Source organism: Mesoplodon bidens, assembly GCF_964165515.1.
Source record: "Mesoplodon bidens genome assembly, chromosome: 14".
NCBI lineage: Eukaryota > Metazoa > Chordata > Mammalia > Artiodactyla > Ziphiidae > Mesoplodon > Mesoplodon bidens.
Genome location: NC_138170.1, coordinates 64,310,510 through 64,334,451, shown reverse-complemented (window position 1 = coordinate 64,334,451; position 23,942 = coordinate 64,310,510). Strand labels below are relative to the sequence as shown.

At 48.6% G+C, this 23,942-nt stretch overlaps 1 protein-coding gene across 1 annotated transcript in view; it reads right to left on the bottom strand.

Moving 5' to 3' along the window:
• Positions 1-23,942, bottom strand: part of CAPN14 (calpain 14) — a gene marked incomplete at both ends in the record, with an annotated part of 54,553 nt that overhangs the window by 11,360 nt on the left and 19,251 nt on the right. Inside the window, 3 exon segments of the mRNA XM_081253899.1 lie at positions 20,194-20,272; positions 20,934-21,002; positions 22,657-22,721. Of these exon segments, the coding sequence (XP_081110025.1) occupies positions 20,194-20,272; positions 20,934-21,002; positions 22,657-22,721 (213 nt within the window).

Genomic DNA, 23,942 nt, shown 5'->3' with positions numbered 1-23,942 from the left:
GATCCGCCTGCACCTGGTGTGACGTGAGCACAGCTGCTGTCAAGCCAGTTTGGCTTAGCAGCTAAGCACACAGACACCGGGGTCAGAGGCCTGGGTTCTAAGCCTACCTCTGCCATCAGCTGCAGACTTTTGTCAAGCCGCTGAATCCCTCTGTCTCCCAATTGTCCTCAGGTTGGAGGACAACCAGACCTCTGGTTGTCGTCTGGGATCTGCTGCTTCTTAATTGTGCCATGTGGGCATGTTATATAGCCTTTCTGAGCATCAGTGTCATCATCTGAAAAACAAGTGACATTACAAATATCTCCTTGCAGGGTTGTTGTCAGGATTTAGAAACAACAGATACAAAGCACCTGGTACAGAAGGTAATCAATATACTAGTCATCCATCACTGCCACCCATGATCATGTGATGATGGCTTGATAAGCTATCACCTTGAGGGCAAGGACTGTGTCTTTTTGTGTGTGTGTGTGTGGTACACGGGCCTCTCACTGTTGTGGCCTCTCCCATTGCGGAGCACAGGCTCTGGACGCGCAGGCTCAGCGGCCATGGCTCACGGGCCCAGCCGCTCCGCGGCATGTGGGATCCTCCCGGACCGGGGCACGAACCCACGTCCCCTGCATCGGCAGGTGGACTCCCAACCACTGCACCACCAGGGAAGCCCAGGACTGTGTCTTTTGACCTTGGCACCCCTCCTCCACCACTTAGTGACATGATGAAAATACTCAATACTATATTTGTTTGATGAATTTTTTAAAAGCAAGCATCTCCTTCCATTTGATGGACAGAAAGAAGGACTGTGAAGTAGTGGGCTCTGGAAAGAGACGCCAACCCCACCCCTCACTGGTCATGTCATATTGGCAACCCTGGAGGGCACGTGACTGTGTTTGGCTGCCCACATCTGAACCCCTTTCTGTTTGGGGGGAATCCCCTCCCTGATAAGGAGCTGAAGCAGCCTTTCAGAGGAGTTGAAAACACCGGCACTTCCTTTCCTAGCCTCCCTTGCAGCTGCAGCCCAGATTTATGCTCTCCTGGTCAGACCACTTGGCCAAATGTTTACCTGGAAGCTGATGAGACAAGAAAGGAGGGACAGAGGGCAGTGGGAGCCATGACAGCTGAAAAGTTGAATTTCTGGCACAAAAGAGGCACGGGGCTTGCAAAAATAGCAGAAGCAGTGTAGCCGAGTACCTGCACAAAAATGGCAGTGGTGCACATCCTGGCATCTAGTCCTCTGTAAGGGTGGCTGTGGTCTGCTCATCAGACCAGTTCTGCAGTGCAACTGTAGGCATACCTCTGGAAGCTTAGCCCTGGTTCTCTGCGAGCTTCCCCAAATCCTTTCAGTATTCTGCTTCTGCTTTACCAGCCAGAGCAATCTTCTGGAGCTTGCAACCCAGAATTTGACTGATCCAGCAAGGTGCTTAATCTCTGCACTTGTTTCCCCATCTTTACAACAGGGTTAATTCCTTAGGGATAGAAGAAGATACTATACGTTCAGTGTATGGCATCAGAGTACTCAGCAAATGTTATTTCCTTAAACACAAGTCCAAGAGCAGTCAGAGCCCCAAGCTACAGTGTTACTTATATTCCTTTTTTTTTTCCAGTACACGGGCCTCTCACTGTTGTGGCCTCTCCCGTTGCGGAGCACAGGCTCCGGACGCGCAGGCTCAGCGGCCATGGCTCAAAGGCCTATCCACTCTGTGGCATGTGGGATCCTCCCAGACCGGGGCACGAACCTGTGTCCCCTGCATCAGCAGGCGGACTCTCAACCACTGCGCCACCAGGGAAGCCCCTATATTCCTTTTTGACATTTGAGTACATGTGCATCTTAGGGATCCACACAGTTCTAGAGAGATCCCAGCTTACTGGCTGGTTCTCTAGCTAGAGTGAAAGCAAAAGGCCAGGAATAAACTGTGACCCAGGTTCACATGCAGAATCATTCAGAGCCATCAAGAGGGATCTGTATGACCTGACCCCAAGATGGGACCAGCTCTTGCCTTCAGTTCAAAGAAATCACAACTAATATCTCCAAGTTTCCTGGAATCCTACAGATGAAATGGGATAATCTTGACATGAATAAATACCCTTCTAATGTTTTCAAGAATATAATTTCTTCCATTTTCAAAATTTGCTAAAACTGGGGATAAGAAACAGTTACATTTATTATCTCTTGTCATCTATTGTGCTCACAGACTGGTTTTCGCTCCTTTGTTAAGGCTCCTGCACCTTCAGAATATTGGCACCAGGTGGCGAGAAAGAGCCACGTGCTCTGACTAGGGAGCCTTGACAGGAATTCTAGGTAGCTTGTAACTGCCTTAGACTCACCTTGTGGATTTGTAGATGAATTTGAAATCTGTTAACTACAAGAAAACGAAAGGCACTCAAACTGGCTTAAGCAAAAAGGGGTAATTCATTAGATGTATAGCAGGGTATCTCACAGAACCCAAGGACAGCCAGATCTCTAAAGAATCCCTCTCTGCATTTCTCTATGACCATATGAAGCCTTGTCCCTAATCCTCTCAGCCACCCCCTTCATTCTTTCCTCCTAGATAGCTACAGGGATTGTTCCCTTGTTTCACCTTCCCTGTCCTTCTTATCTAAAACAGCAGCCTCACAACCCCATCAATCTCTATGGCCCTAGTGGCTTTCTTTTCCTTCATAGCACTTATTACTGCCTGAGCGCATAGTGTGTGTTTAATTATTCTACGTCTCTCCTTTGCCTCACTAGAAAGTAGACTCTATGAGGAAAGGGGCTGTGTTTTAGTCACTGTTGTATCACTTGTGTCCAGAAGAGGGTATGGTGCATAGCAGGTGCTCAGTGAATAGCTTTGAATGAGGAAAGAAAGAAAGAAAGAAGGAAAGAAAGAGTCCTCCTTGCCCCCACCAGTGTTGTTCTCTGCACCTGAGTGCTCATGGAAGACATGGCTACCTAGCACAGATCTCTGTGACCACCCCCTCCTCACTCAAGCTCCTAATTAACAACTAATTTAGTTTCTTAGTGAGATTCTTGAAGATAAAAAGAATCTAATTGGCTCTGTCCAACCTACAAATGAGTTCCTTTGGAGTCCACCCTAATTCCAAAGACCTTTGCTTTGCAGAATGGGGTTCAAAGCACCAAAAGGCAGCCAGGACTGTGGCCAGAAAGGATTTGCATCCCTATGTCAAAAACCATTATGGGCACAGCCTTGGACAATCAGTCCTTGGTTTTCGTGATTACATACACGCATGCAAAATTAAATAAAACTCACATGGATGTGTCCTTTTTCATGAATTCCCAACTGTTTCTACAAAAGCCCTTCTAAGTGAATCTTCTCAGGTGCCCTGATCGGGAGGCTAAACTTTACATGAAACCTGAACCCCAACTCAGCAATTAAGCTTCTCCCTTGATAGATCTTTCATGCTGTGGTTTATCTCTCCTAAGAAACCCTTCAACCATTTTTCTGCTGGTCATCCATGTGGTTATGGGCTGAACTCTTTTCATCCATAACTCTCCCCCATACCAGTTCTCTCCCCGTCTTGTCCCAGTTAGCTTTAAAATGGGACAAAACCTCTACTGTCTAACTCCTTGTTTCTTTCTCACCCACCCCTCACAGAGAAGAAGAGCATCCCAACCAGCTTCCTCTTCACTTTATCTAGAGTGGAGTACGATCACTGCAGTATTAATTAATTAACAGATTCTTGGTCTGGTTGCCCTGGCAATGCTCGCCAAAGCGTCAGAACCCTTCCAGAACAGCATGTCCAGCAGGCAATTAACTATTTTCTTCACACATGTAAGTCAAGTGCACAGAGCACCTGGTGCAGAGATGGGCACCGAGAGGACACACTGTAAGCACTTGCTGACTAGCTGACAGCACCTCGGCCAACGAAGACAGTGCTGGGTCTGCCGACTTGAACATCTGAAGGCATTTAGAGCTGGTGGCTGAGACACCATCTAAGGGCAATAGCAGCCAGTGTGATTTTACAAGAGCATCAGCGTGGTGCTAACACCTTAGAAATAATCTAGAAGAGCAGGGAAAAGACTATCAGCCCTTTGCCAGGCTAGGCTGCCATTGGACCAGAAGCGGGGGGGCTAGATTGATTTCTTCTGTACCTGTCATTTTCACTACCGTCTCTTGAGGCAGCAAAGAAGACTTTCCACTTTGAGCCTCAGTCTTGGCAGTTCCCCCAGAGCAGGCCATGAGCCCAACTCATGCTAGGTCAGATGTCCAATCAGGAAAGTCCCCCTCACCCAAGTGTGAGTAACAGAGAACACTAACTGTATAAATAAACACAAGTGCCAGCTTTCAGCTTAGTTACAGACAAGCCTGATATTCCCAGCTTGTTTCTTCTGAAGCTATGTTTATGGCTCCAGCCTTTAAGAAAGGTGAGTCCGCCAAGGTTCATCTCAAATTCAGATTTAAACTGTTTGCTCCATTACATGCCCAATCACTGATTGCTTCTCACATTTCTTTTGAAGATAAAGAACGGAGAGCTTGAGGCTCACTCAAGCTAGCCTACTTGAAGGAGAGTTTATCGAAAAGATACAGAACTCACCGTCACCTGACCCAGTCAAAGAAGAAGCTAATGTCATAAATACAAGCAAGATGATGGAGCTGGGACTGGGCCAACTGTGGCCCAAATGGCAGTAGGAGTTGGATTTGAGAGACATTATGGGGAAAACCATCAAGAGCATGTAATTTGCTGAGAGAGCCAATGCACATGCTTAACCTGATGAGTTAATCTATTTTACATGACATAGAGAAACTGGTTGAAGAGGAAGGTAATATTAACTCTAGCCAGGAAAGACGTCATAGAGAATGTGGCTCTGAACTGGGGCTTATTGAAAGATGGATAAATTTGGACATGCAGGAATGGAGGAGAATGAGGACTCCAAATGTCCCCTAGGAATATGTTTCAGGGTTCAGAGGATGGGTTCTCACACTAGTATACTTTATATATAGACTTCTAATTACGCAGTGAGGAGTAAAGCCTGAAAAAATAAATCAGGTCATATGGAAAGTGCACAGAGGTATTCATTTAACATTGGCCAATGTGTATTGGGTGTCTCCTCTGTGACAGACACTGTGATTATACACAACTGACGTCACACAGGCACTGCCCTGAAGATGCTTATGGTCCAAGCTCACCATATTCACAGCCCACGGAACAATCTCTAAAATTAGAGTCTGAAGACCACCCGTATCAATGTCACCTGGGCAGCTTGCTCCAAGTGCACATTCCCAGACTTCTCCCAAGACTGACTGAATCTGACTTTCTGACTAAGACCCCAGAATCTTCCTTTAAAGCAAATTCACCAGGGAGTGTGTATGCATCTCAAGCATGAGAATGGAGTCGGGGGCAGAGGACAGAATAAGTGACTGTGCCCCATATGTGACAAACATTTTACATAGTAATTCATTTAATCCTCCCAACAACACTACCGTGTTTATATTATTATCTCCATTTTACAGATAAGGAAACCAAAATGCAGAGAGGTTAAAGGTTTTACCTAATGATACAACTCATATGTTTTAAAAAATAGAGGTTCCACAGGTGAAATCTCCTCTTTCACAAAAGAAATTTTTTTAAGTTCAGTATAACAGTCAAAAAATTGAGGCAGACCACCACCTTTCAGCTCACCAACAGAATGACATTAGTCCATTTGATGAAAATGTCCAATGAAGATCTACTGTGATTCTCCCAACAGAGACAAGCAGGTATCGTTCCCATGGGCATCTCCAGGACAGGGGGAGCAGTCAGGGAGAGAAGGAACAGAAGGAATGGGGGGAATCAGAAAAGAAGAAAATAGACTTACAAATTGAAAAACGGAGTCAGGTGGGACCGAAAATCACCAGAAGGGCCACGTGAGGACTCCCAGGCTATCACTTGGCAAAGTCATTGATTTGCAGATAAAACTGCCTCCCCTTAGCACTGAGATTCAGTGGGAACTCAGTGGCCCAGAAGTATAGAGCCTGCAGAGCCACTTCGAACAGGGAGAAACAGCAAGCAAAGATATCAACACTCTTTCTTCCCCCTCCACTGCCATTTCAATATAACCTCCTGGGTCAGGCACTCCCTGATCCTTCCCAGATTGCAGACCATACCCAGCAAAGTAGACACAAACCCAGAGAACCAAATCTACAATGACGCCCCTGGGAGTTAAGAGGAGAGAACTGCCAGGTAGAATAAGTAGGATTGAGACTGCAGCAGACAACAGCGGAGGTTTAATTTCATCATGCAGGAGAAGATTGTCAAGCATGTCTCAACTGGAGCGGATTATTGCAGCGGAGGTGAAATATTTCATAGGATATTTTCAGAGGGAGATGCATGCAGAGGAAGCTGTTCCAAATATATATATTTTTAAAATATCTTTGCAGTAACAAGCTAGGTAGGAGCGTGTGGGTAATTGATACATATGCATGAGAGCATAATTAAGAACTATAAGACCTGGAAGATTTTCAAGCTCTATGACAATTATAAACTATGAAAAAATACCCTTTCTTGGGGGTGTAGGGCTATTATTCAAGCATCTCGCCTCATTATAGGAGCTGGAACTTACATAGCACTGCACAGAAATGGAATAAACAAGGGGTGAGTTGTCATAAACTAATAATGACTCCTGGCTTTGTGTTTTTCCAAGAGTCATCCCCCACAAGATCTTATTGGATCCCTACCTGTATTAGTTTTCTATTGATGCTGTAACAAAATTACTACACGTTTAGAGGCTTAAAATAACTTTTTTTCTCTTACAGCTCTGGAAGTCAGAAGTTCAAAATGAGTCTTGCCGGGCTAAATCAAGGTGTCAGTGGGGGGAGGGGGGTCCTTGTGAAGGCTCAGGGAAGAATCTGTTTCTTCCAACTTGCAGTCCTTGGTCTGTGGCCCCTTCCTGCACCTTCAAGGCCAACCATGTAACATCTTCAGGTCTCTCTCTGCTTTTGTTACCACAACGCCTTCTGTCCCTCTGATCTCCTGCCTCTCTCTCATAAGGACCCCTGTAATTACATCAGACCCATGTGGATAATCCAAGATAATCTCCCCATCTCAAGATCCTTAATTTAATCACATCTGCAAAGTCCCTTTTGCCATATAAGGTCACACAGTCACAGGTGCCAAGGATTAGGATGTGAAAATCTCTGGGGGACATTGCTCAGGTAATCACACTCCAAAAATCCTATGAAGCAGGCACATAAATCCCATTTTTCAGATGAAGAAACTGAGATCCAGAAGACTTATTGACTTGCCTTTGTTGGGTAGTTTCATTCATGTGTCCCACCAGTATTTATTGAGTGTCTTCTGTGTGGCAGACACTATTGTATACACAGTGGAGGAAAAGGAGCTTACATGCTAGTAGGAACAATAAATAGTTATTTAAAGATTCACATAGATACAAATATATTTGTGTTGTAAAGGAATGGGGCGGTAGGAAAGAAAAATAACGGAGGAATCATCATGTAGATTTGTGGGGAGTGAGGTCAGGGGAAGCCTCCCTGAGAAAGTGGTATTTATGCCAAGACCTGAAGATGTATGGGAGGAGATAGTCAAAAGGAGAGGGAACAGCATTCAATCCTGAGGGAACAGAGAGTGAAAATACTTGGAGTGGGGAGGAATCTGCAACTGCAGGAAAGACCAGCACGGCTGGAGCATAGTGAGAATATGTCACCTCGGCCTGGAAGCTTTTCCTGATCCTGGACTATGGACCCTCCTTGGACTTACATGAACCCTTACACTTACCCCTCATTAGAACACCATGCTGAATTTAATTCTCCTTAACTAGACTGTGAATTATGGAGAACTAGACTGGGTCTATTCATCTCTGAATACCCAGCCTTGCACAGTTTTTGGCATGATGTAGGTGGTCAATAAACACTCATGGAATAAATGTACAAATGAGTAACGTAGGGTATCTGGATCCTTCTCTGTCCCAGGACCTGCCAACTCAGACCACAGGCCCACAAAGGCAGAGTCCTCCAGCCCTTCCAGACACAAGGGCTCCTGCAGCAGTTGGAGGCCTCTCTCAAATGGAGAAGGTGGTAAGAAAGCTGATTTGCCCATAAGTAAATAGCTGGTGTAATTATGGAACATTATTCTCAACAGACCAGCAGACGGAAAACAATTTGCATAACAGACGCGCTTATTCATGGAAATGTTTGTGATTTATCTACCAAAGCAGATGAAGACCCTAAAATTAAAGTGTGTATGCCAGCACCAGGAAGCCAAATGCTCACTTCATCCCCTTCTCAGCAAGGTACACACGCTGCCAACAGGTCAGATTCAGCATCTTCAGATCCCTTTACGTTGGGGAGCTCTGGAGAAAGTGCAGATCTGAGAGAGCGGCACAGGAGGAAGGATGAAGAAATGTACCAACCGCCCAGCATTTTTCTTTACGCTGAGAGGTCGGTGCTGCCAAGGCTGGTGGGTACCTCGCATGAGTCGGGTATGAACTGGAAGCCTATCTCCAGAGCACGTCTTGGAGAGGCATGGAACAAATGAAACCTGGCAGAGCGAAGTTAGTAGGTTCTGAAACACATCAGATCTTTACATACGTCAGAATCATTTCAGTGGTTTTTTTTCTGAAAATGCAGGTTTTGTGAAAACCTGGATGTTCATGTCTTGGCCGCAGAATTTCAGATTTAAGTGGTGAATGAAGGTGCCGCCCTGCACACCCAGAGAAGCAGCCACTCTACAGTTCAACCAAAGAAAATCATCTGTAAGCTGGGAGAACGTGTCATGCCCTGAAAGTGCCATATGTTAAAATGAAGAGGGTGATCTACGGGCCCCTGGAAGCTGTGGGATTAAAACTCTCCAGGAGATCTGATGTAAGGTCCCACTGGTAAGACACACTGAGGAGGTAAGCAGGTCCTCTACAACATGTCAATTACCCAAACCCCAGGGTACACTCTTTTAAACCAGGTAAACCATCAAGAAACTCAGTTTTGAAGCAAAACTGAACTCGTTTAAAGACAACTTCCCTTATGAATGGGCTTTAATAGTGAGAACTCTTACAAACCACTTGGAGACCAAGCTGCAGGGAACAGATACTCCCCAAATGAAACTTCATAAATGTGGGGTTCTGAGGGAGAAATTCACACTTGAAGTTAAAGACCTGGGGTTTCTCTTTAAGGTTTTGTTTCTTCTAAAATATTAACTTCGAAATGCATATTAACAACATCTAATTGTTTGCTTGCCTTTAAATAAAAAAATTCTTTGTGAGGGGTGGAAAAGCTTTCCATTTCAAAATCCCAAACTCTTAACTCAAAGGTTGGTCTTGCTTAAGGTCCCTGCACACTTTCTATTGTTTTTGGCTTAAAGGATATTTATCTAAGCTCCCACAGGCTGCCAGCAACATTAAAGGCAGCATCTATTAGTGAAATAAACCAACACAGGTGGCTCTTTAAGGGCAGGGCAAATCACAGAGGATCGCTTTGATCAGACCTAATGGGAATTCACACTCCTGATGCGGATCAAGTGTCGAAAAGGAAATCTTCCCCGGAGTAAATTGGGCTGTGGGAGCAACTGGGAGAGCGCACACTGGTGAATTACTGGCCCTCTTCGGACACTCAGAGAAGCAGCCACTCAAAAATGCAATCAACAGAAAATGATCTGTAAACTTAGCTCGGCCTGCTACAAACGCTAAATGTGTTCAGATGAAGATGATGTCACACAAGCTCAAGCAGATGGATGGACGTAACTGACAGCTGATCAGGGCGCAGCCGGAAAGCAGAGCTCTCCGCCGTTGCGGATTGCCGACCAGGGGGAAAACGGGAGTGCACATCTCTCAGCACAAATATTTAATCACTAGAAAGGCCTGTGCTGCAGCGGCCCAGACTAGTCTCACTTCCTGGGCTTTAAGTCTGTTTAGCCATCTAATGATTTGTTTGCCCAGATGCAGTGCCTCTTGGAGGATGGACACAAGCATCTGGTCACCCTAAAGGGGCCTCCTTCAGATGGATGAGTTCCCAGGATACATTACAAGCACATGAGCATGGTGGTGGGGACCCAGTCGCCCAGATCACTTCCGGGTGCCCTGACCCGGGTTATCTGACCAGCTGCGTCTTGAACTGCAAAAGTCCCACCACCATACAGCCCCTCAGAGGCCCAGCCAGAAGCCGGTCTCTTCTCTTCCTCAACCTCACTGCCTCTTAATAAGGGGACTTCCAACATGCTTTATTTGTCTGAAAAAGCATCTGATTACTTTTGATCTAGGATACAGAAAGTTACAAAGGCATTAAGGAGGGGTGCTGAGCATATCTGAGAAATGACAAGAAACCTTGGGAATTGGCTACTCAGAGACTGCCTTTGGCTGGTAGGATACAGACATGGGGTAGAGGGAAAATTTCTCAAATGTGGAATGCGAGGGTCGGAAGCATCTGAGACTCCTGTTCTAAAGCTGGGTTTCTTCCCTGTCTTAGGAAGGCCGAAGACTCCTCTGTCTTAGAAGTAACAGACCATGCTCAGCTCAGCCCTGCCCTCTACCTCCCCGGGGGTGAGGGGCTGCAGACCACCTGTGCTCTGGTCTGTCTCTCTGGGCAATGCTCCCCACGCCTTCTCTCTCTCTCTCTCTCTCTCTCTCTCTCTCTCTCTCTCTCTCTCTCTCTCTCTCACACACACACACACACACACACACACACACTCTCCCCCCCCCCCTCTCTCTCCCTCTCTCTCCCTCTCTTTCTCTCTCTCTCTCTCTATTTCCAGGCCACCGCTATGTGGCTGATTGGGTTTGGTATTATCAAGCCCACTTGGTTGACACACCTGATGCTACGTCCTTCAACCTGGTCTCTATTTGTAATAAAAGATGACATTTGGACCCTAGTTTTATTTTAGTTTTCAACTTACTAAGAATCTGGACAAAGAAGAGGTAGGCTGTTTATTGGGAACCCCGACAGTTTCGGTGGAAATGGCACAGGGTTTGAAGCCAGGAGCCCAATATTTAAATTCTACCCCTACTTCCTAGTCTAGGAGCTTGGCCAAGCCAACAACTCAGCAGTTCTCCAAGGGTAGTCTGTGGACCCCCGTGGTTTCAGGATTCTATCAGGGGCCCTGCAGGGCCAAAACTATTTGAATAATAGTACGAAACTGTTCTTGTCCTTTTTTGTTGTGCTGACATTCACAGCAGTGACGCAGAAGCCGTGGTAGGTAAACAGCTGGCGCCTTAGATTCAGCCCACTCCTCCCCAGCCGTACCTGCCATCATGTTCTTCACCACCGCACATTTACAGGAGAACAGGGGGGTAACAGCCAATTTCATTTAAGAATGTCTCTGATAAAGCAGTAAAAATGATTAATTTGATTAAATCTCGACCCTTGAACTCATACCTTTGCAGTATTTTGCGTGAGGGAAGTACACATGAAAAGTGCCCCTGGTGAGACACCTTCCCATGAACAGCTTTCCTTAGCACCCTGGAGGGCAGATTTCCAGCAGGTTGGTGGCGGGCAGAACCTGAGCAAGTTCCAGAGCTGAGACCTCCAGCAAGTCTGCCACTTGGCCTGCACCCCAGTGGCTTCTCAGCCGTGCAGGAACCACGGCGGGCCCTCTCCACCAAGGCTTGGATCAGCTCTGGGTGGGGGAAGGGAGTTCGTTCTTATCTCAGGCCTACGGGTAGCAGAGGCCCTTCTATCTGCTTTTGTTGCATTATTTAGCCCTCTCGTTTCTTTTTACTACCCCGTCTCTCCTTACTCCAATCCCCCGTTATAGTTAAAAAGTCTTTATGTAAAAGACCCCTATTCACCTTACTGTGTGGTTTCTCTCTCCTGATATGACCCAGATTGATACCCGTACAATAAGATGGTTTCCTCCACATCCCCTAGAAAGGAAGCCCCCGGTCCAACAGCCCCCTGAATGTTCAGTAAGTTTCCATGGTAATAAAAAGGTTTTTTTGGTTTTTTTTTTGCGGTACGCGGGCCTCCCACTGCTGTGGCCTCTCCCGTTGCGGAGCACAGGCTCCGGACGCGCAGGCTCAGCGGCCATGGCTCACGGGCCCAGCCGCTCCGCGGTATGTGGGATCCTCCCGGACCGGGGCACAAACCCGTGTCCCCTGCATCAGCAGGCGGACTCTCAACCACTGCGCCACCAGGGAAGCCCTAAAAAGGGGCTTTTAAAACTGCTGCCCAGAGGGCTCGTCTTGCATAGTGTGAGTCAGAGGGGTGGGAGTTAGGAGGGGATCTTGCCTTGTTCACTGATGCCCCGTCTGCTTCTGAAACAAAATGCCTTCTCGTGGAGAGGGCTGAGGCAACACTGAGGAGTGAGAAGCAGCTTTGAAGTCACCCGTGAAGCCTCCTCCTCCTTCCCGCTCTTCCTTTCCCTCCTGCAGGACCCTCCTAAGGAAGGACGGCTGGGAAGGCCGGAGGCTCTGGGGAAGCTGCCTCTACACTCCTGCCTGTCCCCGTCGCACTCTCAGCCTGGCCTTTGTCTGGGTCTCTGATGACGTGAGGTTGCATGGGGCAGCCTCCTCCCCTCCCCTCCCTTCCAGAGTGGCTTGATCTGCAGCCACCAGGGTGTGGGTTGACAGCAACTTGGAGGAAAAGGCACCTATCAGGCCCTTCCGGGATTCTAAGAAACCTGAGGAGGAGGCCCGGAAAGGGTTGAGTCATGAGGACCTAGCACTTCCTGTGGACCTTGGGTAGGTCATTTACAATCTCTGAACTCCTTCCCATTTCTGCTCCTGCCAATATGTCCCCTGCTAAGCTATTGGAACAATCTCTCTCCAAATCACCCTCTGTCCTGCGGCAACCACGTGTCATCATAGCACTCATCCGTCTCCTGATGAATCCACGTTTTACTACTCCGTCCTTTCCCACGCCCTTCCTTCTACCGAGCTCACCCTTCTGTCCCTGGATCCACCTTTGAGCATTCAAACTAAGTACCACGGGCTTCCCTGGTGGCGCAGTGGTTGAGAGTCCGCCTGCTGATGCAGGGGACACAGGTTCATGCCCCGGTCCGGGAAGATCCCACATGCCGCGGAGCGGCTGGGCCCGTGAGCCATGGCCGCTGAGCCTGCGCGTCCGGAGCCTGTGCTCCGCAACGGGAGAGGCCACAACAGTGAGAGGCCCGCGTACCGCAAAAAAAAAAAAAAAAAAAAAACTAGGTACCACGTCCTCCAGGAACTCTTCCAAGACTCCCCAGGTTAATTTGAGTTCCCCAGGTGTGTTCTTGTCCCCTACACTGGGCTACTTTCTTGTATTTTCCTCCAAGCAGACTGCAACCTCCTTAAAAACAGGAGCTGAATTTTCATCTCCATATGTTAGGATCTAGGCCAGCACCCTATATGTCTATTTAAAAAAAAAATCTAAATAATAAAATAAAATAAAATAGAGTAAGTAGAGTAAAATAAAATAAAGAACTACCTGGCTTCTCTGTGCTGGGGGGTTATTGAACAGACATCAGCTGTTACAAGTGCCTGGTCAGGCATCGTTTTACTAATGAAGAAACCGAGGCCCAGAGTTTCAGTGACTCGATTACATCCCACAGCTAGTACATGACAGAGGCGGGACTCTGACCCAGGTTTCTTTGCGTTCACATGTAGTGCCTCGTGGATGACTTGCAGAAGAGGCTATGGGAAGGTCATGGTGAGAAAGTTGGAACACCGGTCAGGCCAGTGAGGAGAGCATGAGATTCTGTCAGGTGGCTGCTGAAATCACTTGACTTTCTGTCCTTTTAGGACAAGGGGAGAGAGCGGCAGGGTCGCTGGGAGCCTCTCCACAATGTGTGGTCTTAGGCATTGCTCAGCCCTCTGCATGGGAGCTGACCCACCTGACGAGGGCTGCCGGGGAGGGGTGTACTGAGGGGCCCGCTCCACCCACCATGCGTGTAGACACGGCACCCGTACCTCAGCAGCCAAGCTACAGAGTTGGAAGCACGCAGTCCTCCTGCCCCCAGCCCCAAGCGCCCCATTCTGGTCCCAGGTGTCATGGGGGAAATTACCTTGCTGCACGGGTATCTTCCGACTCCTCTACCAGCAAGGCACCAAACGGAAGGGCTTGCGGACCGAAAAGCAGGAGCCTCAGCTCACGTGGTTGATTGGATCAATTGAAAACAGGGAAAAGCAAGGCAGGGAGAGATGGGGTAGTGAACACACTTAGGATATTGTAGAAGGTCCACACCACTGAATCCTGGGCTACAGAATGCTCGGGTGTCCTGTCCCTCTGCCACGTCAGCCCTTCCTGCTGACGGTGTGCTCACAAGCACCAGAGTTCAGGCTTTGAGCAAAAGACCGAAGGCTCTGGGCCCAACCACACAGGTGCTTTATCAGTGAGCCTCAGGCAGGGATGGCAGGGCACAGCTGCGGCTCGCCAATTAGTCAGATGAAAGCCATGGTGCTTATCTGCATTTCTAGGGGTTAGAATGGGACCAGGGGGGCGTCACCAATGGGCGGCTGATTGAAGATTGAGTGCCTCGTGGGTCTCGTGTATGTTTGACGTATCCTGAATATTTGATGCTTCAGGTGCCTCATGTATATTTAGTGCAAAGCATGAATATTCAGCGCCTACTCAGCTCCTCCATCCCTTCCTAAATCCACGTGGTGATTCACTCTCTTTATCTACGTCTGACTTGTCTCTCAAGCCAAGTGCTTCTACACCTAGTTTTATCTATCCTCCTTATTTGTTGGTTTCTCTTATTTTCTAGAGCAGAATCAAATATTCTCAAATAATCCAGCAAATGCATATGACTCCAGGTCTATCCACTAGAATAGTAATCCCCAACTACGAGCCCTACTTTACAATTTGCAAAGCTGTCTCATGCTCACAATCTTATTTAATCTTTGCCACCAGCCTGGGAGGCAGGAGTCACCATCCCAAATCAGAACATGACTACACTGATACTCAGAGAGGTTAAATGACTTTCCTAAGGCCACACAACCTCACATCCAGTTGGTGGAAGAGGGGACGTAAGCTCATGTCATCTGGATCCTGGTCAAATGTGTTGCCCATTTCACCAGCCCACCCCTGGATCATTCTCACTCCGTTAAGGACCCCAACTTTCACAGTATGACTTGCAGAATTCAGACCTCTCCTCTCAGCTCCTGAGCCTCCAGCTTGGCATAGCCTGATCTGAAGATACCATCAGTTCTGGGAACCTGGGTGTCGGACACACATGCACTCGGGCAGCAATGAGCAGCCCTGAGCAACAGTCTCCCAGGCCCCTTTCCAGGCAGTGCCTGCAAACCGTACTGCACCTTCACAGCCACCAGAGTCCCCGGGGGGCCTCCCTGCAGCTCTCCGCCTCCAGAAGCTCCTCCCCCACGCAGAGGCAGGGGCAGTTTTAGGGGAAGGGTGCCTGCCTCCTGAGAACTCCATGGCCCTCCCATCATTAAAGCCATCGCCAAGGCACTCTAATAATCTCAGATTCCTCCCTTCTCAAGGAAGCCAAAGACCAGGAAAAGAATGTTCTGTGTGAGTCAACCATCCAAGCTGCACCCAGGGAACCCCGGACCATGCAAAATGGGAGAGACGGTTAGCACACAGACCGGCCTTGCTGTGGGGCCTGAACCGGCCTACTTCTCTGAGTGTGCGCAATACCGAAGGTGAGAGAGCAGAGGCGCCAGCCTGGGCCCCGCAACCTGTCCACCCGCTCTGCCTGAGTAAGGCCACTGCTGCCGCTGTGCAGCCTTAGCTGGGCTGCGTCTGCCGTTACTGCTGATGAGCAAATCAGGCCACCAGCTGGGTGAGTGGAATGTCAAGCTTGGTGACATTCCGTCTTGGGGGAGACTTGATGTGAGGCCCATGGGAAGTCAAAACAAAGACAGAGATCATGTTGATCCTTTCATTCGGCCAAAAGGAAAATGAATCTGGGAAGCAAACCCTCTGTACGAAAGCCCCGAAACTGATGTTTTCCAAGCAGAACTGAAGCTTGGGTTTCAGGCATCAGAGCCTTATGGCCTCTGGTTTGCCCTGGTTCAGAAACCACTTAGCTTCTCCCCTGCGGGGAAGCCTGGGGGGGCGGGGCACTGTAGAGTGGAGTCAGCCCCTCCTGTGGGTCCACAGTAAACCATAGCAGAGGCCTGGCTCAGTGCTAAGCAGCTTACCTATGTGATCACACGTGATCCACACTGTCCTCTGGACCACAGATACACTGGCAACTGGCCAAAGGTAACTTACACTAGTAAATGGTGGAGCTGGACTCAGGCAGGCGTCTTTTTTCAAGCCCAGCCTGTACTCTTGGCAAATTTACCTCCAGCCAGAGGCAGATTTAGAAGTTATACAGTCCAACCTCCTCCAAGTGCACACATAGCTTTTGTAAATAGTTGAATTGAGAAGTTAGGAAACTCATCTAAGGCCCCATGGATTGCTCTTCAGGAGAACAAAAAACACCCAGACTCCCTGCCAAGGTGAGGCCTGCTCCTTTCACCACCCCACCCTGCCTGTTGTGGCCTCATTTCCTTCTGCAAGCCAGAGAAGCTGTCGAGGCTTAGGAGGCAGGTGAGGACTTAACAACCAGCCTTCAGGCCCAGGACCGGCCGCCTCCCACTACTCAGAGCTGCCACTGCCACTGCCACTCTGAAAGCAAAAGTCTCTGGAACTTTCCTCAACTGGTTAATCCCTCTGGAAGGACGAATTCTGAATGTGTGAGAGAAAATGATGCCCAAGTCCCTGGAATGTCAAGATATGAAGACTGTCTTCAGATAGAGCCTGATGAGTTTTTCAAATGTGGTTTGAAAAGCCACAGTGCTCGGCATCAGAGTGAAACTATACCTTATGCAACATCAGAGGGACCCTTTTAGAGGAAAGTCGTTTGTCCCCAAGCAAACATTATGTACTAAATATTTTCCGCTAGAAACTCAATTAGATGCTGACTCTTTAAATGACAAGATTCACCTATTACTTCAAAAATCATTCATTCATTCAATTAATACCAAACGTGGGTTAGGCTCTAAGCCAGGCGCTGGGTTCTAAGGGTGAGTGGACTGAGTGCATCATCAAAGAGATGCATTTGAAACAAGGGCTTAAAAGCATAGTTTGCTCTTTTTCAGAAATGAATGAGCTGTGTAAAATAAAGTACAGTACATCAATTAAAACCTGAGCAGAAAAAGGAGGCAAGAAAAGGGGAGTGAGTCCATGTGGGGCTGAAGGGGGGCTTTTGCTCTGAGTCAGGCTGGCAGGACTCTAAATCAGCTGAGGTTTCCCAGGTCGGGGGCTCAAGTCGTCATCTGCAGTCCAGCACCCAGGAAGGAGCCCTTGCATGGGGACAGGGCGCCATCTAGTGTCTACTCATCCGCAGCACATGCCACAGATGTGGGAAGGAAGGTGCTCCGCCCCCAACCTGAAAGATCAGGCTGAGCTCACACTTTCTGAAGTGCGTTGCCCAATGCCAGACACGCTCATATCTTGTCTCATGAAACTCACCCTGTGAGGTTAGCATGTTTCTCGCCGTCTTATCGATGAGGCTGTAGAGATTCAAAAAGGCGAAGCCATGGCCGCTGAGCCTGCGCGTCCCGAACCTGTGCAACGGGAGAGGCCACAACACTGAGAGGCCCGCGTACTGCAAAAAAAAAAAAAAAAAAAAAAAAAAAGGCGAAGTTCCGAAGTAACCCCTGAGCTAAGCAGTGATTTGAACTCAGTTCTTAGGACTCTGAGGTCCTTGCCTGCCCCCTGCTGACCGTGGTGGAGAGGAAGGGCTTGAACGTCTCATGACCAAGCTTGAAGGCCTTGGCTGATGCCTCAGCCCCTCCGGAGAGGGTCCCGATGCCATGACAGAACTTGCTGGGCCCCTGCCTGCCTGTGCGAACTCGCTCACCGGCTCCCTCACGACAGAGCTAAGCCCCGCCCCTCGGAACCATGGCTGTTTTCCAAACACACCATTCCCTTCCCTGCTTCTGTGTACTTTTTCTCCACATGCAGGACCGTCTATCTGGAACCTCACCATTCTCCCTTTACTGTCTTATCTAGTGCCTCTATCCTTTAAGACGGCCAAGCATCACCCCCCAGGAAGCTTCCCGCCGACTCTCTCAGGTTGGCCTGGGTGCCTGTCTTCCGTGTTTCCCCAGCACTCTGTGCATCCCCATCACAGTGCGCCTCAGACCATCTGTCCGTCAGCTGTCACTCCAGTAAACTATGACTCTGTGTCCCCAGTGCCTAGTGTGCTCTCTTTGACACGTCCAAGGCAATCTTTCTGCCTCGCTGCTTCCCTCTTTGCATGCTGCCCATCCAAAGGGGAGATCTGCAGAAAAGTAATCTTCCCAGACGAGAAGGTGATGGCTGGAGACACAGTCCTGAAGAACTGTAGGTGGGTTGAGCATGGGCTGGTCTCAGCCAAACGCCACCCTTGGGCCATATGCAGAGTCCTCACTGAGGGCCAACGAGCGTCCAGCCTTCTCAGGAGTACAGAGTCATCATCAGCCATTGGAATAATGGGGAAGAAAATTATGATCTATTCAGACCCATCTCTGACATTCAGTTAAGGATGCTTCATTTCTCAGTCACCAGGTCCTAGAGCCTGACACAGGACTTGGGGCCTCCTTCCCCATCACTCCTGGGAAGCCAGACAGGACATTAATGGAGAGCTTAGCCAGAATGACCACACCATCCCATAGTAAGTATAAATCAACCTGAAATATAATCAACCTTGACTTCCCTTGGTGCCTGTGAATGATGATAACCAAGATGCAGGCTGATTCTATATTCAATTCTCAATGCAATTTTCCCCCATGAATTCAATCTGGTGTGCTTCGCCAGCAGTGTGCAGGTGTGGGGGCCGCCTGGGTAGCAGAGATCCAATAGAGCATAGTCTACATGTTTGCATTTATGGGCCCATTTGTCTGACAGCTTTATGTGGGTGTGATGAACAGTCCCTCTAACTCACATAGGGGGGAACCTCTGGGGAAACCACTCCCCAGGCCAGTTACATAAAAATGGTGATGCTGATGCTGGTGATGATGAAGATGAGAATGGTGAAGTTACCAGTGGGGTCAGAGAAAACCCCAGAGCGAAATTCCAGCAAGTTGGCTGCCACTCCCTGTAGCCCTCTCGGATGGCCTTGAGGATCTCCTCAAGGAGCCAGAGGTGGTCAGAGCTGGAGAGAACGTTAGACATCACCCAGCCAGCTCATCTCGCACACAGGGAAGCTGAGGCCCGGAGATGCAACGTGATTCGCTGACAGTCCCACAGGTGGTTACGAGGGGCGCTGTGGCTTCACCTTGGGTCTCAGTCCAGCTCTCTTGCCATGAGAGCACGTTGCTTTCTAGGAGCCTGCTCAAGCTGTGAGCTGCCCTGCGTCAGTTGCCACTCTGATGGCTGTCCTGCTCTCTCAGTGCTGAGTATGTCGCTATGGAAGGATTGGGATCAGGTGTCCTTGGGGATCTGTGCTTGGGTACGGGCTCAGAAGTTCTAACCATTGCCCCTCCACCTGCATCCCACCTTCACACTCAAATATGGGAGTGACTGAGGGTAGATACACATTGAGGGTCCCCATATCTTAGAAGCTTATTCCATAAACTGAACATCTGAGGTCAAGGAAGAAACCCCAGCTTTTATTAGTCTCTTTCTAAGAAGCCCAAACAGAGGATGTGTTAGACAGAAAGGGCAGATGATTCAACTCCAGACTCCAGTGTCTCCACAACTGGCCCATAGCAGGTGCTCAGTAAATCTGTGCAGCTTGAATGATCAGGCAAGACAACCAGTGTCGGACACAGAGCTGTTTTCTCCTCAGCATATCACCTCATTCATTCAACAAACACTTCCGGGACCTGAATCCTAATAGCCTAAGATCTTCTTTTACACGTTTCATTGTGAATTTTTCAATTATTTAGCCTATTAATTTTATTGTCTCTCCATTCTCCATCCCTGTCCCCTAGGCAACCAGCATGAGGATTTTTTTTATCACGTGGGTTACTGGCCTTGAAGGCAGGAGGCAGTCTGCTTAGTGGTCAAGAGCATCTGCCTTGGAGTCTGGGAGTCCTGGATTTAAGCCCCAGGCAAGTTAACTTCTCTGAGCTTCAATTCCTTCCTCTGTGAAGTGGGGATTATAACAGGGTGTTGGCAAAGATTAAATGCGAGTACACATGTGCCAACCCTCAATAAATGTTAGCTGTGATCATAGTGATAATAATCAATGGTTTAGTTATTCACAGATCCTGGTCTTTGGGCCTCTGAACTCGGGGAGTAACCCTGCTCATTAGAAGACTGCAGGACGCCACACACCCTGCCCAGCACCGCTCATCCCCGCCGCCCCATCCCCTGCCTGGTGTGTACCCTGCAGCACCAGCTCCCCACCCACCTCCGGGCCTACCTGTGTCCCTCATGGCAGCCCGCAGCTGGGCCCAGTTCAGGCGTCCTGAATGGTTAGTGTCTTGCTTGTGGAAAACCTCCTGCAAAGAGCCCACACCAAAGGCTAAGGAAGCCAGGCGTTTCCAAGCCCCACCTGAGAGCCCCTCACACCCCAGTGTCAAGGCTGCAGGACTGCTGAGTGTGAGGCTCCACCAGTAGGCCTGGCTGCCTAGACAAGAATAGGGCAGGGGGTCCCTGTCAGGTTCCCACCTCCTCTCCCAGTTCTCCTTAAGGCTTGTGAGAGTGGGCGGTCTTTCTGTTACGGGGGATGGAGAGCCTTGGTACAGGTAAACGTGCCTAATCTGAGCACGCCATCCGAATTTTGAAGGGCTTCCAACCTTATGACTCAGGAGACGGGAGGAGAGTTGTGAGTAATGATTGGAAAAGCAGGAGGGAGCCAATTTATGAAGGACTCTAAATGCCATGCTAAGGAGTGTGAACTCGACTGAAGGCCCTGGGGAATCTCAAAAAATTTTTAATAAGGAAGCAATGTGATCAGATGTCGCTTTAAAAATTCAGAAGACTACTGCAACAGGCTCTCTGAGTTTGGGAGAGAAAGGAGGAAACACTAAAAGGACATTAGGGAAGATTGAGTGAGTGGTTGGGTAGAAAGGGCTGAAAGGGAGAGAGGTACCTTATAGTTTTGCAGAATTGCCATTTCTGCACTGTCCCGTGGGAGGGGTGGTGAACACCTGTTCTTACCTGATAGAGCATCAGCTGCTTCCACGGGTCCCTGAATTCCTGGATACTCACGGTGCCGGACGCATTAAGCTGATAGCAGGGTTAAGGTCAAAGCTGCCAGGGGAGTTTTGTCCACACCTCTGGAGACAGTAATGGGCCCTCCACACAGCAATGTGCAATCTGGGACACCCCATTCAATGTTAGCTATCCCTAGCTGGCCTCCCTTGACTGCTCGGTCCAGCCCAGGGCTCCCTGGCCCTTACCAGGAAAGGACAGAATGAGCTGGAACACAGCAGCCCTGAGAGGAGAGGATGGTCTGGTGATGCTAATGATGACAGTTACCATTTAGTGAAGCAGGGTATTCTGACATGGCCAATCTGATGCAATTTAAATAAAAAATAGTAACTCTTTTTTTCACTGTTGTCAAAACCAACGCATGGAAGGGGTCAGGCACAGGGTGGCTAAGGATGCCTCTTATATTTAGTCATTTTAGGAACAGTTAAAAGCTGAATGGTTAGCCCTGTAGACCACGTCCAAGTACCCCCGCATCCGAGAGACTGGCTCAAAAACACCATGACACACCACCTCTCTTTGAGCCCTGATGGTGGGCCTAGCACTGAGCTATACACTTGACCTATGGAACTTCATTTTCACCTTGTAGGTGGGGTAGGTACTAACTCCTCCCAGTTATGGATGAGGAAATGAGGGCTCAGAGAGCATGATCTTGTCCAAGTTCATACAGCTGGTGACAAGGCTGCGACCTGCCCCAATGCCCGCATACCTGACCACCATCCCACACTGCCCGCAGCCTCTGCCAAGTTTCTGCCAACATTCTTTATATTTGCAACCCCTCCCACAGTATCCATTCTATGTGCCTCTCTGTGGTGTGGGTAATTAAACTCCGAATAACTTAAGGCAGAGGGTTTGCTAGAAAAATGACAGTGTTGAGAACGAGGAAAGCTGATTTCGCGACATGTCATGGAACTCCCCAAGCTCTGGTTTCCTGATCTGTAAATGGGGGCAGCTGCTGCTCCATCACCAAATGGAAAACTCAGGACCCTGAGGCTCTTGTAAAAGCTTCTTGTAACCTGGAGAATTGTTACTAACCGCCACCCTGCAGCTGCCTGTTCCTCGCTATCAGGAAGTAAGCTTATCGTCATTAATAACAAAATTGATCACTTTTCAGTGACAGTTCTGTCCTAAGCGCTTTACGTGGGTTATATCATTTGTAGTCACATACCAATCTTACAGAATAGGTTTTGTTTTGGGGTTTTTTTTTTTTCGGTATTTTGGCTGCCATTTTTTGGGTCTTCGTTGCTGCTCATGGGCTTTCTCTAGTTGTGGCGAGCGGGGGCTACTCTTCGTTGCGGTGCACGGGCTTCTCATCGCAGTGGCTTCTCTTGCTGCGGAGCATGGGTTCTAGGCGCACGGGCTTCAGTAGTTGTGGCGCATGGGCTTAGATGCTCCGTGGCACGTGGGATCTTCCCAGACCAGGGATCAAACCCGTGTCCCCTGCATTGGCAGGTGGATTCTTAACCACTGTGCCACCAGGGAAGCCCCAGAATAGGTTTTAATACCATCTCTGTGCTGCACATGAGGACCTGGGGCACAGTGAGACTAAGTGACTAGTCGGAGATCACAGACCTAGTAAGTGCTAGGGTTGGGATTCAACCCCAGGCAGCCTGGTTCCAGGGCAAAGCTCTCAAACAGCAGAATGCATCCTCCCACAAACCCAAAAAGATACATCCAGGAGGGCCAGGATCCCCTGGCAGGCCTCGAGGCTGAAGAGAGGCTGTTTGCTCCTTAGACCTGTGAAGGAACAGAAAGCGTCTGCATGGGGGTGGCCCCAGGACTGCATGGCCCTTTTCTGAACAGGAAGAGGCAGTGCTGTCTAGGCCGGCCATAGGGTCCAATGGCCACCATTTACGTTGGGGCAGGAAGAATAAGAACAGTGAAGACAGAGAGAGAAGGCTTAGAGGGGATTCCTACATCCAAGTAACACAGTAAAACCCTGCAGAGAACATTCTGCTTTTGCTTCACAGTAGGTCAGGTGAACATGGCCCTGTGTATCAGAGGGCTGGGGTGGGGGCAGACAGGACGATAGAGTCACAGGCTCCCCAGTCAGAAAGGGCACCTTTTTCAAGCTCCCACCCAAACTGGGAGACAATCTCAGATGTCCTGACAGATGGCCTGTCAGTCTGGGAGCTCACTTTTTCACATGGCTCCAATAGCTCCAAGTCAGGAGAAATTTCTCATGTTAATTCCAAAGGAAGCTCCTGTAAAACCCACTCACTAGTCCTAGTTCTACCTCCAGAGAAGCATAAACAGGCATTTGTCCCCTCTTCGACCCCTCCCCTCCATTCTAAACATCTAAACATTTCCCCATCGGTTCCCCAGATGATATGGTTTCTAAATCCTCACCTCCCTCTTCTACGCACTATGCTTTGCCAGCGTCTCCCTAAAATGTGGTACCAAGACTGGAATGCACTCCTGCAGCCGCAGGTGGATTAAGCAGAGTACAGTGGGTCTATCATTTCCAAAATTTTCAGTCCGCATTTCCCAAATTAGGTTCCAAGGGAGATGTTTTGCAGAGAAAGGGTTTTGAGTTCAAATACATTTGAAATATTCTGTATCTATGACCCTTGTCTCCATCACCACGTACCTTAGCACGTGTACAGGAGCCAAGGATGAAATTTTGTTTAATGCAGAATTTCCTAAGCACAATTGACCATAGAATCTAACCCATTTTACTTCATGGAACACTTACTAAAACCTCTTGGTTTCTAACATTTCTTGGAACACAATTTCAAAAACACACACTAAATGTTTCCATTAAATACCGCCCGAATTTGGATTAGCTTATTTAGCAGCAACTTGAAACTATTAGCACATGTTAAGCTCAAGGTCAACTAAATTAACCAGATAGCTTTCAAATTAACTGCCACAAAGATGAGGTCTCTTCTGTTAGGAACTTGTGCAACTGATTTTTTAAATATTATAAAGTGGCAGTTTTTAATTATCACCCTGACT